Below are 17,182 nucleotides of genomic sequence, written 5' to 3' on the forward strand. Positions count from 1 at the left end.
ACAAGCAAGAATCCTTTCAACCTGATGGGTACTTCATGACACTGTTTTGAGCAGGACACAAGACAAAAAAAGAAACAACAGCTTATTGCTTCATTTCCTGAAACTGATACTGGTTGCAATAGTGCATACCACGATAATTTATAGTTTAAGACATTTAAACACCCAACTGCTGTCACCAAGCTGGAATCTGGAAGGAGTATCCTGAGCTTTATTTAGTCTGTGAAGGTGTAAGAAAGCCTAGATGCAAAGGTCCTTCTCCAATATCTGTCAGTTAAAAAGTATGCCATCTGGACCCTACAGGTTTCTTCAAGGATCAGCAGAAGAAATAATATTTACCTACAATATAACTTGCAAAGCAGTTTCCTTTTGCTATGGCTCAGGGGCACTTTATAGTCACTAGATTATGAAGTCCCATGTGTGATCTGAGAGCGAGAACTGAGCACAACAGAATATAATGAGCTTCCCATAAACAGCTGCTTAAGAAAAGTAATTTGAAGGATTCAAATCTGCAACCTCTCTCAGACTTGTAGGATTCAATCAGATGGATCCTTTCATTCATTACAGTGGGAACCTGAGTAAGGTTCAGACTCACAGAATCCGGACCAATGACCTTTTCATCTTATTAAGGAAGGAGTAAATGAGAAAGCTTTAGTTCCTACAAATTTTCAGAAAGTGGTTACTATTTTCTCACCAGAATTAAATTCCAACAAATAAAAAGAAGGTTTTTTAAACATGATCAGTTGTATTTCTTTTTCTAGGTTCCCCAGTTCTTCATACCACAAGAGCACAGGCCTGATAGCTTAAGACTGATGATGCCACGAGGCTGCAAGGTAGCTTAGTGTAAGAAACAGATCATCATGGATGCTCTCCCATCACCCACTATTGCACAGGCTGACAATACCCCTGTCTGAGTTGTCACCTTTCAGTATGGTAGTTTTTAGAGCTTGGTTATTATAAATGGCACCATTCACCCTTTTCAGCTGATAGATTAGAAAGCTGCTGTCTTTCCCATTAGTCTAAGAGGATAAAGGCTTTAAAAGAATACTTTAAAATAAAATATTAAGTGTGGCAGCACATTTGTACAGAGGGTCCATGAGCTCAATAGATAGTATAGTTAGTGATTAGATGATATTAAGGAATACTCTGAAGAACTGTCTCAAAAACTAGCAAGATAACTTGTTATGGAATACCACGTATAAAGAGCACCATCTGGTAGCAGTAGTGACATAAAAAGTAATATATGTATTTGTGAAGGGATAGCGTGTCAGCTTTGCGATTCACTTATTTAGGGGTGGCACTTCGCCTTGCTTGTTATTCCAAATGGGCCCATTCATAAACTTTGGGTAATGGACTGAAAAGTGCGCCTGTCGTCTTGTCTTTGCTTTTTCATTTTCTAATAACAAAAAGTCTCAAAGTGTACAATTTAATGTAAAATATTTTGGCATAATGTAAAGATTTTATCCAGGAAGTCCATCAAATCATTTTAGTGGGTGGCAGATGATTAACTGACTTGGGAAAATGTTCTGGATAACTGTCTGAATTTTAAAAAAAATCTAAGTATAAATTCATTACACTGAATCACACATAAGTGGACCTAATTACTGGTGATATCACATCGGATGCTATCTATGTATTCACACAGTGAGCACCTTTCAGATTTATACAGGCCTCAGTCTCTAAATGGAAAGCTTACAGAGCAATTAGAGCTTCTGGGGATGTTTTTTTACAGTCAATTTTTTTTTTTTAAGTGATACAGACATTTCTTCATTCTCTCCCTTGCTAACATTTCTAAGGAAAATTTCCAGAACAGGTTCATTTTCTCAGTTCCAAGAGCTAGTACTGCTCCTCAGGTTAAGGACTTTGAGTCTTCAACCTCACGGTCCTCTCTGGTGTCTACTTAACAGTGAGTCATCTGAAACTAATAGCCTGGTATGAAGAAACCGGCATTAAGCCAAATTGTTTGAGGGTTTGAGAAGATTCAACCAGTAGTTAACAGTAAAATCTGCTCTTCTTTTTAATAGGACTGGGCTGGAAAGTATCTGTTAAGCTCCCAGTCGGACCATCCAAGCAAAGCCTTACACAAACATGCACTGTTGCTACATCATCGTCCTCCTGGGGACCACAACACTGCCCAAAATTGATATTAACCAGACAGTTGTTGTGTTGCAATGAGAAAATGAACATAGGTATAAATATCATGCATTGTGGCCTTTAGAAATCATGTGAGACATCTGGATACGTTTGCCTGACTAATGCCGCAAACACTTCCCGCGGTGCTCCGCAGGGCTGCGGCAGCAGAGGCATGCCTCGTGCTCCTCGTCAGCTCTCCTGCTAATTAGGAGTGTCCTTCTGTCCAGGAGGAAAAAGAGGGAAAACAGCAAGACATTTTCTTCCAGACTGCAGGGAAAATGAAAGTTCATCCATTTGGATTAGATAAACAAATTTTGATTGTGTATGTTGTTTAGTGTCAGCATGATTAACGGTGTTCTACATGATGCAGCCATTAATAAAGCAGCTGTAAAACCGAGATTTTTTTAAAAAATCCAGATCCTTTCCTCAAAGGGTATGTTGCTTAGTGCCAGCATGATTAACAGTGTTCTACATGACACAGCCATTAATAAAGCAATTGTAAAACTGAGGATTTTTTAAAAAAATCCAGATCCTTTCCTCAAAGTGTAGGATATCCCTGTTGTGACTCCTCTGAAGTCAACGGGATAGCTCAGGCATCAGCAGGAGGGATGTAGGCTTCGGCATACCGCAGAAAGAAGCACAAAAGGTTGGCATAGCCTATGCCTTGGAGAAACAAAGAATTGGAAGCCAGAGCTTTGATGGGGACCCATTACGTGATGCTGAGATCCAGGAGCCCTTCCTATCTTGTAATTTTTAAGTCTACCTGTAGCTTCATTAAAGCAAGCAGGCATGTTTACTTGCAGTGCGGCAACAGCTTAGTCTGTGGTGTCGGTTGTTTGTTTGGCACCTCCATTCCACACATGACTGCTTCCAACCCCGTACTCTCCAAGATCACCTGTTGATCCTATAGCCCAGTTGATGTCTTCCAATCTTTTTGTTCATTTTTCCCTGAACTTTGGATTTCTATCTTACTCCCACCTGGCAGAAAGTATATTTAGGAGACAACAAAATCAAAATTTACAATGCACAGTTAACTATGTCTTACTACAAGCACAGACTCAAAGCATGTTCACTCCTATCAGGTTTTATACCTGCACTGGGGTGGTACACAAGTGTTTGCAGGGCTGGAAACCACACCATGCTGCTGGTAGCCTTCACGTTGCTGCTGTGCAGCGACCTCAGGTACAACCACATGATCTTCAGTGTCTCCCTTTGTTTCCAGTATAGACATGTGCCAAACTGTCCCTCACTCCCTGAGCTACCTCTGGGGTGAAACATTTACAGTATGCTTCTTATTTGAGGCTGAGCTGACTATTTCCATAATTCTTAAAAGCTTCATGTAACTGTAGAAAATGTGCCAAAGACAGGGTTATTGCTGTTGCATTCGTTCTAAGGCCATCCCCCCTCCCTGTTATCCTGTGCCCATGGTAACACACTGTAAAACTCCATCCCATGAAGAAAAGCTGATTGCCAGCACTGCCTGACAGCTCCAAGGAATCACGAGAGCTAATAAAAATGATTCACATTTAGTCTCTCCTGCCTTTAAACCAGCTGTTTAGAAGAAAAAGGGGCCAAATTGAAAATGAGCATCATCTGTTACAACCTGGGTGAAGCCAGCAAAGCCGCACCTCGGAGGAAAAGGTGTCCATTTGATTTCAATCTTCGCTGCACCAGGGAAGCAGAGATTGCAGCGGCATTATCATAACTTTTCATTAATCTCTGTGGGCAGCACGTTCAGCTAACGAGACGCATGCCAGCAGAATGCCAGTCTGGTGATAACCTGCAGAATGCTCTGAGGAAGAAAGTGCCTTAGTGCATAGGTGGTATCTGCAGTGGGGTGGCTGGTACCCTGATGGGAGTTGCAGGGAGGCAGGCGTTGCACAGAGAGGCCACCTTCCCGCTGCTCCGCACCATGGGGAGCGATGGGAAACCCTCTGCGGGGTGAGCTGCAGGCGAGCAAGCCTGCTGAGCTCTTGTCAGAGCGGGTCTGAGGGAAGCCAGCGGCAACTGAATAGGCAATTAAGAGCAATAACACACTGCTCAGGTGAAATTAGTGTATGCTGCCTCTCAGGGAGCAATATCTCTACGAACAGCTTCAGCCAGGCAGAACAAATATTTGTCTGTCTGGGGTCTTCCAGGGAGACTGTCTGGAGGAAGGGGCTACTGGGGACTGGAGGTAAAATTGCATTTCAGCCTGTGAATCTCTTAGTGAGTTTGGGTTGGTATAATTCATCAGTGTTAGACAGCTAAAATGATGCGAGTTTTATTTTTCTTTTCCTCCAGAGAAACACACAACATGTTAACCTGATCCATTTACAAATAGAGCAGCTAAATCGGAATAGAGTGAAAGCTTGGGACAAGCTAAGCTAGCATGTGGTACAGTTAGTGTTTACAACACTCATTAGGAAGGTAAATGCTGCCTAAAACTGTTTTCAAGAGACTTAGAGAGATTTTTTTCTTTATGGATTATATATATAAATATAACAACATTACAAAAGAACCTCTCTGTTAAATGGTGATGCCACAGCAGAGTGAAAAGTATTCAGAGCTCACAAAAATGAACATTTTACAGGTACTTTGTATCATGAATGCTTACCAAAAAAAAAAAGAGCTAATACTGTATTTCAGGCTATTTTGATCATATTCATGAGAATTATTATGTATGTTTTTTATGATTAATGTGTTCAGTTGTTGCATTTTTCCATCTGAACCAAATTAACTTTCTCTTTCTAAAGTTGTTGAAGACGAGTTTTAAATATGCAGCAATTAGCAGTGAAGAAACTCCTCTAAACCCTTCTCCAATCCGATGTCGAAATCCAATATATTTACTATAAATGAGTCTTGAGAATTAAATGTTATTGACAGCTATGGACATACAATACCCAAAGGGGAAGGACATGATCAGTGAGTTATACCAAGCAACCTTCACTGAACACAAGTTAAAAAAAGCCTGTGAACTTCACTGAAAGTACCTATCTGTATAAAGTTAGAAAGTGAGAGCAGGTTGAGCTCAAAAAGATACTGTTTTTCAAGTTAATGAGAAAAAAATAAGTTAAACTACCTTGAAGACATGTCTTAATGAAATAATTAACTATAAATGAGCTGCGGTACCACTACTGGAAAGTAGACGGAGTCCAGCCTATAACTTCAGGGCATATGCAAAGGAAAAAAAAAATAGCTGAAGTAATGAAACAAATTCTGTATACACTAAAGTGGAAACACAGATGGTTTGGTTTTGGTTGGGTTTTTTTGTTGGTTTTTTTTTCCCTCTCTTACATTTTGTCTCTGGGAGCCATTCAAATAATTGTATTTCTTCACACCACAAGGCTTGCTTCTGCAAACATTAAAAAGCGTATAGAAAAGGAGCTAGTGTCTTTCCAAAATATTCAGTGAAGCAGCTCACATTTTCTCCAAACAAAATGAAGGCCTTCCCTGACTAGAGCTTATAGATATGGACAGGGATCTAAGAATGGTGATTAGTGTTTGATGAGGTAGATGCACAAGGTAGAGGTTTCTCCTGAAGATGTGTAGCCTAAACCCTTTTGGGACACACCTTCAGGCCTTATCGATGGCATTGAGGTGAGCAAAATGGGAACGTACTAAAGAAGAGATTGTTGAGCAGTAGGTTTGAGGAATTGATAAAGATGATAGGATGGAGGTTTCCATGGACATTTTGAGCTTTGTTTCAGTAAAAGCAAGTTTCTATAATCTATCGGCAAAGATTGTCCATACAAATAGAGATGGAGAGACACAAGATTGTGCAGTGTATTGAATTCCTTTCTCTTCAGTAAAGATATTCGCACTATACTTTAAATTCTCTATATGAATGTTATTAAACTGTGAGTTTGGTGCAAAGAACAGGGGATTTTAAGAGCTTATTCTGGGCACTGCAATTCTCATCATGAAGCTATGAGCAAGAAGGGATGAACAGTAATTGTGACATAAAAACGAGGTTATAATCATAACTTGTTCTTCCCAGTTAAAAATTACACTCCTGTGATCTCTCTGCTTTGCTGTGATTGGGAGGTACTTTTAACCTGGGAAATTTTCAATAATGGAGCTAAGAAGGAAATTACTGGACATTAACTGTAAACTTTGTAGAAATGCAGAAAAAACATCATAATCAGCAGGTTCATGTATTTCAAATTTTTTTCACTCATTTTTACTAAAATACATCTGTAGCCATTTGTGTAACCAGCCCTTCCTCCCCCCCGATTATAATGTGAAATGTCATGATTTATTTCATAGCACAAAAGCTGTTAAATGAATACTGACAGCACCATTAGTGTTCTGATCTTGAACTGAAGTGCAAGTCAGCTCTGCTTAAGTCATCATTCTCTTGAGCCACAAATAAATGTGCAGTTAAAAGGGATGCCATAGGTTAATCAGAGCTGAATTAGTAAAGAAAAATTAGTAAAGAAGTGAGCAATTCAGGAAATGACATGCTGAATCTCTTACTCTGACATAATTTCTGTAAGCAGCCAATGCCAAAGACTCCTGAATACTAAAACATGGGCTGAAAACTTGATTCATTTTGAATGAACTAAAAGATGTCGATATTATTTCAGCAGCTGAATCTTGTGCTCTGACTGCTCCCACCTGCACCCGGTACCTTGTTCCCACTCTTGGCAAACAGAAATCAAGTGAGCTCCACACAGCCTGGACTCCTCTCTGACCACTGCCTTCTGGGAAGAGTCCTGGTGAAAAGTAAAGTAGAGATAACCAAATTAACTTAGCTAATAGTGTTCTTCATTTATCCCATCATCAAATACTGTTGTTTTGCCCTAAACCCAAAATTCCCTCATATCAACTTTCAGAAAAGGAGTCCTTCTACTTGCAGTGCAAAGAAATGTTTAGTTTGTACTCTTAACCTCTTCTGAGCTAACATAGATTCATACTTTAAACAGTCACAAATCATCTTCTTTTCCTGAAAACCATATTCCATCTCATTTGTTCCTTATGCAATGCTCCCCATTTTGTTCTTTTGCTGCACACTTAAACAAATAATTTTTTCTCTAGTCATATAGAAACTACATAGTGTCCTTTTTGGAGGGGAGAAACTGGATGTCTGTCCCTAGAACCTTATGAATTCTGTTGTATGATAAATATTTATCACAACTATTTTAATACTAACAACCGTAGTCCTTTAACGTGTGGAGCTTGTTTTATAAAGGGCTGAGTGCTCTGTACCTCTTCCCAGTTTCCAAAAGATTTGAGGCTGCTCATGTTTGGCTCCACTGATGGGCCTCAGCATGATTCAGGGAGGAATTCTTCCTTCCTAATGAAGAATATTTGTTTTCTCTCCCAATATAGCTCCCACCCAAAGTTTGGACATTATTTATACCTTTACTTGCATTTTTATCTGAGCTATTTAGTCCAATATGTTTATCTATCTGAAAGGATCAGCAACATTATAACTAAAACATGAACTACTCGACCTCCCAAACTGGTTTATTTGTTCTTAAGTCGCCCATAATAATTTATAACTTCTGTGAGAATCTCCAAATTCAACAAGGAGAGTTTGTGTATGGCTGTTTAATAACTTTTTTTCCCCTTAGGTTAATCCAGAACCTAACATAAAGGGAATATAAATTATTCTATTTTTTTTAAACTAAGTTAAATCATATTTACCTTCTTCCCCACTGCCCCGCCTTGTTATTTACAAGAGTATACCCCCAGTAATTCCTAATTAACATACTTAAGCTGAAATAACTGTTAAATAAATTGAAATAATAATTTATTGATGTACCAAAGTAATTCCTCATTCCAAATTAAACATTTGTTTTCTCATCTAGAGCTCCAAATGGGACCCTGATTAATGGAACAAGATGGCCAGTCTTCACTAGTACTGAACAAAAATATTTAACATTAAATACTGACTCCTCAGAGATACTGACAAAACTACGTGCTCAACAGTGTCGATTTTGGAATATTTTTTTCCCCAGAGTCCTGGAATTAACAGGTAAAAATTATTTTATTTAAACTTTTAGACAAGGATCATTAGCTTGATATTAATGTGATGCTTGATTTTAAATCTTTACATTCCTATCTGTCACTGAATTTCCATGTGATGCTCAGATGTTGCACCAAACTGTCCATGCTGTGGTGAGGGTGGACCCTACACTTCTAGCCATGGGGTCCTCACACTTCAGCCCCTGCTGTGCACTAGGACAAGACCTAGGCACAAGCCAGGGCCCTGGACTTGTGTGGTACAGAGCTTCTCTGCCCCAAAGTGCAGATGCAGCCACAACATGAGATGTTTTAGAGTGCTGAGGGTCAGCACTGCCTGGATCAGGGGTCCTGGAGTACTGGAGAGAGCAGGAAAGACATTGCTGAAGTGGGAGCTCACACTGGGATTTCTGGAGGCTTTAGATGTTCTGTATAAATTCATGTACCTAGGACACATTGTGGGATGTTATATTGGGATTATATTATCTATTATTCTAATCCGCAGAAGATGTTAAGCATGTTGCTCTTGCCAAAAAGGTGTTTCTATTCTATATCTCACATGACAGTGCCTTGGGTTTTATTTCTATTGTCAGTCCATGATGACTTCAAGATTTGCCTATGAAAATAGAACTGATTTGTTCCTGGCTGTGTATACAATGAGTTTATGAAATTTTCCTACCCAGAAAAATATAACAGGTTGTTTGAAACTTTAAGCTCAGTTGAACACAAAGACTCAGATTTCCTTCACAAGACCCACGCCACTGTTTTTACAAACCCCACCGAACAGTCTAAGCCCCTGTACTTCTGGAGCATAAAGGAATTGATTTTATAAAATGATTTTGAAAATCTGGAACTGAATTCTGAAGCTTGACTGGTGTGGGGGGAAAAAAGTCTCATTTCAAAAATAAGATACACTTTTAAAATGTTAATTAGTAATTTACAATCTTTCTGTAAGATTCAGTTGAATGTTAGTCTTAAAAATATGTAAACTTCCATGGTGCACAGATGATCCTTTTTGAAATAATTTATTCCTTCCTCATTTGAGCCTATAACTGTATTATGGCTCAACTTTTATCCCGTCTCAATTCAGTAGATGTTTTCCAATTAAATCAAGAGAAGCAAAATCAGTAGGTAAAATGAATAATTTATAAAGCATGCTCTGTGATTTTAAAATCACAGTATAGCAAATTATGGATGGATTTTAGGGAGGTATCTCAAATTCTGACAAGACCTTTATGCTGAGCCAGGAGAACTGAACTTCTTTACATATTTCTTTAACCTGGCTGTGAATCCCTATTGACTAATGTGCATCTTACAAATGGGCTGCTCATAACCAAATGCTTTGTGGTGGAGCAGAAGAGAGCGCATCACCAGACATAGCTCATCACATCTTGGCAGGACAGCAGGATTGCTTTGCACGGTCCTGTGGTGTGAGGGATAACAACATAAATTTATGTAATTTAATTAAAAGAAATTCCTGACCTATTCTTAGCAAAAAGGAAAGAATCATCATGCCTGGATCCTAGTATACAAATAAGACAAGAATGTTGTCAAGAAGTAGTGCTGCTTTGTCATGTATCTACATCTATCAGTCCTTGAAATATTGTAACAGAAATCCTATGGTTTTATGTTTGTGTTCCCTATATAATCTTACACTATCCTGACAAGGAAACCTTTAGGATTCTGTTTATAAACATGATATAAAACTTTATATTATAATAGTTCTCTTCACTGAAATATTATTTTGCCTTTCCTGTGTTCTTTAACACCCAATGGACGGTGCATATCCTTGTTCTCCGACAGTCTCTCTTTTCTATTACTTCTTCCATTCAAAAAAAAAAAAAGTTGCTTTATCATGATACGATATAAGATGACAAAGAAGAAGTAAGGAAATTTTACATTATCATTTTTGCAAGTTATAGTTCCAGTAGGGTTTGGATAGACCAAGTGGAATTATATCAGGTAGAACCTGAAGGGGACAACCAGTCTTATTTTGCAGAAATTACAAGGGGGATGAGGTTGCTCAAAGCTTCATCCAGCCCGGCCCTTGAACACTTCCAGGGATGGGGCATCCACAACTTCTCTGGGAACCTGCGCCAGTGCCTCACCCTCGTCTGCAGGAAGAATTTCTTCCTTACAGCTAATCTATCTCTACCCTCCTTGAGTTTAAACCCATTGCCCTTTCTTCTGTCACTAACCTTCCTTGTAAAAGGTCCCCCTCCAGCTTCCTTGTAGCCCCTTCAGGTACTAGAAGGTGCTATAAGGTCTCCCCAGAGCCTTCTCTTCTCCAGGCTGAACAAGCCCAACTCTCCCAGCCTGTCCCCACGGCTGAGGAACCCAGCCCTTGGAGCATCTCCGTGGTCTCTTCTGGACTCACTCCAACCAGTCAATACCCTTCTGGTGTTGGGAACCCCAGAGCTGAACACAGAACTGCAGGTGGGGTCTCCCTAGTGCGGAGCAGTGGGGTAGAATTTCCTCCCTTGACCTGCTGACCATGCTGCTTTTGATGCAGCCCAGGATACAGTTGGCTTTGTGGGCTGTCAGCACACATTGCTGGGTCATGTTGAGTTTCTATGCCCATTTCATCTAGATTATAGAAAGCTGCAGGCAGCCAAGCTTTCCATTTATTGTTCCATTACTATTTTAGTGTGCCTAATACATATAATACACATTTTTCTATTTTATTTAATACCACTGCATCATATATCATCTATAAAGAAATCAAACACTAAAGTAGGTAATATAAATACCTTATATTTTAAATCAAGTCTAAAAAGATTTTGAATCTGGAGACAGAGAAAAGTTCAAACACTTGACCAGTCAATAACAAAAATAATTATATTGGCTATGATCTTCAAAACAGCACCTGGATTCTACAGAACTAGATACTTAGGGCAGTAAGAATAATAAAAGTTTGACTAATTAGTAAATTGACCATCAAAATTAGTTTTAAGTTCCCACCCAGCTAGATGCTGCACTCATGCACGCAGAAAAGTGAAATAGTCAAAAGTAAGCTAACCAATCCTACTGCACCTACTGACAAAGTAAGGTTGTACTTAGTGCACCTACAGTCACTGAGCGATGTGCATTAACAATCTGATTTCTTTCTAACTCCAGTTCCTTGCATCCCAGGTCTTAGGAGAGATAACAGCCCTTATAATATTTCATCTCCCAGAGAGTTCTATGGATTTGTGGAAGAAGAAAATTATAAATAAATAAGAAGTCTGAAGTCCTTAAAAACACATATGAAAACAAATATACTATTGTGGTTAAAAAGCATTGATATTCAGAGTGTGTGACTAAAGAACATTGAACAGAGATACTGAAGTAAAGATACTATTTGTTTTCTCCTTTCTGTAGAAACCATCACCATAAGAATCTACAGCATAGTTAAATTTGATTCATTAGTAAGATAAGTGCTACAAGAAGTTTGCAGGCACCCACATTTATGAGCTATTGAGAACAGAAAAATTAATCCTTACTTGTTATCCCTTATTAATTACACTATATCATAACAGCTCTGTGGCCTTTGTCCAATCTTAATGTTAATATACAAAAATACATTTAAGATTAGCACTTCATTGGCACATCTAGCAATTCAACAAGTGATGGTATGGAGATATATTTAACTTTACTATAATGCCATTAATGTAAGGGCTGTATGGAAAGAAAAGAAATGCCAGCTGTCTGTGCTGACACTGCTGAAGAATCGGAAATAACCTTTCTTTTTTTCTGGTCTGTTAAACTGGGACCTTTCTGAGCACTGAGGTATGATTCATTGCCTGTTGAAATCTCCCCTTTTCTCCTTGTAAACTTCACTGGGCTTTACATTAGGCTGATAGTTATTACTCTAATGTTTGGGATTGCATAAATAACTGCATATAGTAAAATAACCTCACTGTAGTATTACCTGACTTCCGTAATACTGCAGCTCGTTGTAGTAACCCAGTGCTCTGAGCTGTAATTATCGGCCAAGCTGAACTCTCTAATCTTTTTTATTTTTGCCTTCTAGCTGTCAGCTCATCTAAGTCAAGGGTGGTTGCTTCAAAGAGATTGATGATGTTGGTGATAATGGGATGCATTGGCTTGTGACTTCAACTTGGATCTTATCACTGAAAAAAGCAAACAAATGGGAATCCAAGTTCTTATTTTAGTGTTTTCCTTCCCACTTTTGTCTTTTAGGCTCATAATGGAGGCTACTCTGAATGTCTTCTTGTCTGCTCTCTCTAGCTGGCTCACTTCTTCACCATCATCTTTAAGAAGCACTGAAATGCCTCATGATATATACTCTAGAACAATGACTTTTAATTGAAGATGTCTGTATGGTAGAGGTATTCCAGTTTCTGAGGTCTTTGGGCAGACTTCAAACATATCTAAACCCAAATAATTAAAAAAAAAAATTTAAAAAACCCATCAAACCCTTTTTTTTGGTTTTTCTTTTTTGGTTGTTGTTGTTGTTCATGAGTGGAGGCTTTGCCTGGATAAATAAAACTGGATACCCATAATCAAGAATAAGACAAGAAATATGGTTAAGGCGCTTTTTTTTTTTCCCAAATTGACACTAGTATTAGTTCACACGCTAAATTACCAATCCATTTGACATAAGTGGAAAATTTGTCTTTACCTGAGACCCTGGCTACATCTTTAAATTAAGAAATGTGCAAAGGCAAGATCTTCGAGACAGGAACGTAAAACGTTGTTCATGTCTTCTCCCCATAGTCCTGAGTCATATCTGCATAGCTTAGCAATCAAAATGTGGTTTTATTGTTACCACCATTTTCAGATTCTCTTTGAGTTAATGACAACTGTGGCTTCCAGAGAAAGTGTAAAAAATTATCTGAACTTTTCTTTGTTCTTTGCTATAACCAAGCTTATTTACATCTTTGAACTGAGGGAGAGAAGTGTGGTTAATTAAAAAAAAAAAAATCCTAAATTTGTTCCTTACAATTTTCCTTTTTCCTACAAGCAGAAGGACAGAACCTCCCCAAGAAAAAGTATCTTGGTTTTATTTCTGGTCTCACTGAAACCAAGAAGTAATGTAAATCTCAATTCAAAGTCTCATTAAATTGCCATCTGGATTTCCAGACCAAAAAGGTTTGGAAATGTTTAGCTCAACTGCAGATAAGCAACCAAATTACTGGATGCTACTCCAAACTAAATCTCTGAATCTGTTAACTCTCATTCCAGAATATTTTCTCTACTGATGTGTAAAACACAAAAGTATTTCATTTTCACACAACAAGTTAAACTTGCAGTGCTGGCAGATCATAAAAAAAGGGGGAAAGGGTGTATTTATGGGGGAAAAGGGCCTATGCACTACTGCAGCAGAAGAACATAAAGTCAAAAGAGCATAAAAAAACATGGAACTGCTATCTCATGAACACAATTACCAATTTTTTTTGGATGCAAGCTATACCAATATGGGACACAGAGATAATTAGGTCCAGAATGAATAAAGGCATCATAAATGGTTTCTGAACTTTGAGAAAAATTCTACAGCTGACCCAAAATAATAAGCCACAGTATGTGATACAGCCTGCATACATTATCTTTCCTTTAGTTGTTGTATGGGTAGTTTTTGCAAGGTCACTGCATTTCTCCCTAGCATTAATTACCTTTTGAGACTGGAGGAAGTGATCCCTGTCCATAAAATACTCTGGGAACCTTGTAAAATGATATATTTTTATTACTCTTCTCATCCTCACCCTCTGCTCTGATGCCTATAACAAATTTGGCAATAAATATTGCCTTGGGACACAGGATTAGTCAGCAAATGCTTTATAGTCTAGAATGAAAAAGAAGAGAGAAGATGGTTTCATGTTGACATAGTGCACATTTTACAGTATCCTTCTCCAAACTTGGGCCCCTTCTGCTTTAAACTTACAGATTTATTCCACTGTAGGATGAAATCCTGCCCATCCATTGAAATCCACTAAAACTAACAGCAACACTGTTGTTGCCTTTAACAAAACTGTGATTTCACTATATCTTTACAAACACCTGACTCAGTTTGCACATCGTAGTTTTCAGGGATGTACGTTTGACTGTAGAGTATACTGAACCAAAGTAATATTTCGAGGATTTAAAAAAAAAAGCTTTAAAATTATGAATTTGATGGACAGAAGTATTATTTAAAAGCAACAAGCCTATATATAAGTATATTTATTACTCTGTGGTGTGGCAGAATGATCTCTTTGCAGTCCTTCCTTCCTGATGTAAAGACAAAATGTTAATCACCAACTTTTCAGTCACTCCAGGTTTAAGAAAAGAGGCAAAACGCCATCCTATAATGTATTTGGAGAAAATGACATTGATAATCAAAATTATTTTTCAGTTAGCATATAAAGAGATTCAAATTTAGATTAATGTAACCCATTTCATGTTTTACAGGAAATATTGATGAAGCAGAACGAGAATGGAAAGCAGGATTCCATCGCTGGAACAATTACATGTCAGACTGGAAAAATCAGTTTAATGATTACACTAGCAAGAAGGAGAGATGTGCAGGCTCTAATTAATATGTTTACTCTTTCCAGAATGTCCGTATTACTGTTCAGGAAAATATACAGATAGCTTTCTAACACGTCTAGCATTAAATACATTATGCAGATTAAAAAGTGTTATGAATATAATTTTGATTCCCCAGATCTTTCATTTATATTTTACCTCATATCTCAATAAACAATATAAAGCAGCCATACCCTTTGAAGCTTCACTGTGTTAAATAGGACTATAGAGATTAAAGTCTGAAGATTAATGATGTACATATTATTACAAACACTAGCTGCTTAAATTCACACTTCAAAGAAACAATGTAATCTGTTATAGAAAAATGGATTTTTTTAAAATAGAAATAACAGTGTTTTACAACATTGCCATGCAAAACACAATCAGTTTTGATCTTTAACTGCAATGTCACCGCACTTAAACCTTACTTCAGATGTAATTTAATTGACATAAACATAAAGAGATAACAACTTTGCTGGGCACACCAAATGATATTTGCTTGTTAGACCAAAAAGTTTTAAGACTGCCATTAAAGCCCAAATCATTGCTGCTTTATGGCCAAATCTGTAGGACAAAGCCATAGCAGGAGAGTATTCAAACTATGTATTGGAGGCCTAAATCATCATCGCTATGTGTGCAAGTGCAGTGGTGAAACAAGCCAGAAAAACTGATGCCTCTTCTGCTGTCCTCATTTTTCAATGAGTAAAAACCTACGGATTCACAAAGTAATGAACTCAGCCTTCCCTGCTCAGGCACCCACTGTCTACAACTGGTAAAACTCTCTGCCATGGAGGTAAGCTCCAATCACGGTTTGTTTCTTTTCTTTTTGTCCACCGAGTGGCCTCCTAGTCAAGGCACAGCCCCATGTTTACTGGAACACGACCGACAAGTTTTTATACCTGCAGAAGAGCATCGATCTGGGGGTTAGCAGGTTCATCAGGAATCAGCCATGAAAGCCCTGCTCAGCTCTCAGCAGGAGAGTGGGACCTGGCTGCAAAGCCCTCACTCCTCTTGGGGAAGGACACGGTGAGCTTGGTGGGAAGCGACTCAGCTCTTCGTCATGGTCAAGTGAGCTCTAGTTGCCATGCAAGTAAGCTTCTCCTGGACCCTTTTCTACCTACCTGAGCTGAATCTATTAGAAGCTTCTAAAAAAACCCCTTGGATAATTGTTTCTCCTATTGGCTCTTCTTCCTATTGGCTCTGTTCTCTGCTTCTGGATAGGGTTGGAAGTTGTATGCCTGAATAACACCTTAATTGGCTGCTTTTCACTGGCCCAACTGGGAAGAATAAATGCCAAAAAATTTGATAAACATAAGGAGTATGTAAAAGCAACAACCCATCTCATAAATAAATTATCCTGCAGATTTCTGTAAATGTAATAGCATTTCAGTGCATCTATTTTCTGTTCGAGTGATTGTGAGTTCTTACAAAATTCCTTCTTGAACTGAGTACACTGAAAAGATCTAGATAATGAATATAGAGCATTCTCTTTCTGGCAATCACTTTGACAACACAGGATCCCTACACTGAAGGGATTTATTTTTGAAGAAAGGCTAAATTCTTCAAGAGGCGATGGCTTATCATCTTTTCAGTTATTTCTAAGAGATTACAATTATTTTCTTACAAAATTATGGAAAACCACCTCTTAGCACAGTATTTCCAAGACTACAATCAAACCTGTGCAATCAAAAACCCTGGTCATTTTTGAGCAAGCTGAACTTGAAATTTGTGGGATTAAAAAGACCTCTTGATGCAGCACTTCATATTTATACCACAGGTAATTAGATCTTCCATACATTAGCACAGTTACTGTGATTAATAGCTGCATGGAGAGCTGTGTCAGTCTGCAGTGTATTGGGAATTTACTGGATATTCTTCATGCTAGTGATGAGCTACTGAAAAAAAAAAAAAAACAACAAAACCCACCAACCAAAATAAACCACCACAGAAGGATGAACTTTCTCTCCATCATTGAGCCAGTTCTGGTACTCCCCACATTATTTATGTGGTGTGTTTCATAGACGTGTTGGGTGTGATCTGCCGTGGTAAACACTGACAGCAGCAGCAAAACCTAAGCACATTTAAAAGCAGTATTTGTCTCTTGATATCCTCCTCTTAGCTATATTTCACTGTCTATCAGCCTAATCAATGGGAAAAAAAAACCCTGAACCAATTAAAATGCACGAATATCATTTAGGAAGGGCAGGTTGCAGAGCAGTTTATAAAATATTTTGCTGGGAAAGTGTCCTTCGTCTGTGTGTAATGCCAGCTAGACTGGACAAGGTCTATTTGAAGACTAATATCCTTTCCACAGTATGAACACCGTGCCTGTGCTGTTCTTAAGAAAGAATCAGGATGGAGGGAAGAAGAAAGAAAAGGAGAATAAAATTAAGGTTAAACCACTTCTTGAAGGGTGATTTTCCAGATCTTCTTGACGTGAATAAATTGCTAGCTTTGTATTTTTTCATATGCTGGGAAAAAAAATATGTCCATTTATCATTCATATGAAATCAATATATCATGTAGTCATATATTCATATCCCACATGCAAAAATAGGGAGGCCTTAAGTGCTTGGATGTTAGTGGCTAAGGTAAT

The 17,182-nt window shown here is 38.2% G+C and overlaps 1 protein-coding gene across 1 annotated transcript in view; it reads left to right on the plus strand.

The window, feature by feature from the left end:
* The window catches only part of BCHE (butyrylcholinesterase), a 31,298-nt gene extending 16,687 nt beyond the window's left edge, over window positions 1-14,611 (plus strand). The window contains exons 3-4 of the mRNA XM_010151751.1: window positions 7,926-8,092; window positions 14,470-14,611. Of these exons, the coding sequence (XP_010150053.1) occupies window positions 7,926-8,092; window positions 14,470-14,597 (295 nt within the window). The 3' untranslated portion in view covers window positions 14,598-14,611. The remainder of the gene's footprint in view (window positions 1-7,925; window positions 8,093-14,469) is intronic.
* The last annotated feature ends 2,571 nt before the right edge of the window (window positions 14,612-17,182 follow it).

The sequence above is a fragment of the Eurypyga helias genome, unplaced genomic scaffold (assembly GCF_000690775.1).
Source record: "Eurypyga helias isolate BGI_N326 unplaced genomic scaffold, ASM69077v1 scaffold3425, whole genome shotgun sequence".
NCBI classification, from domain to species: domain Eukaryota; kingdom Metazoa; phylum Chordata; class Aves; order Eurypygiformes; family Eurypygidae; genus Eurypyga; species Eurypyga helias.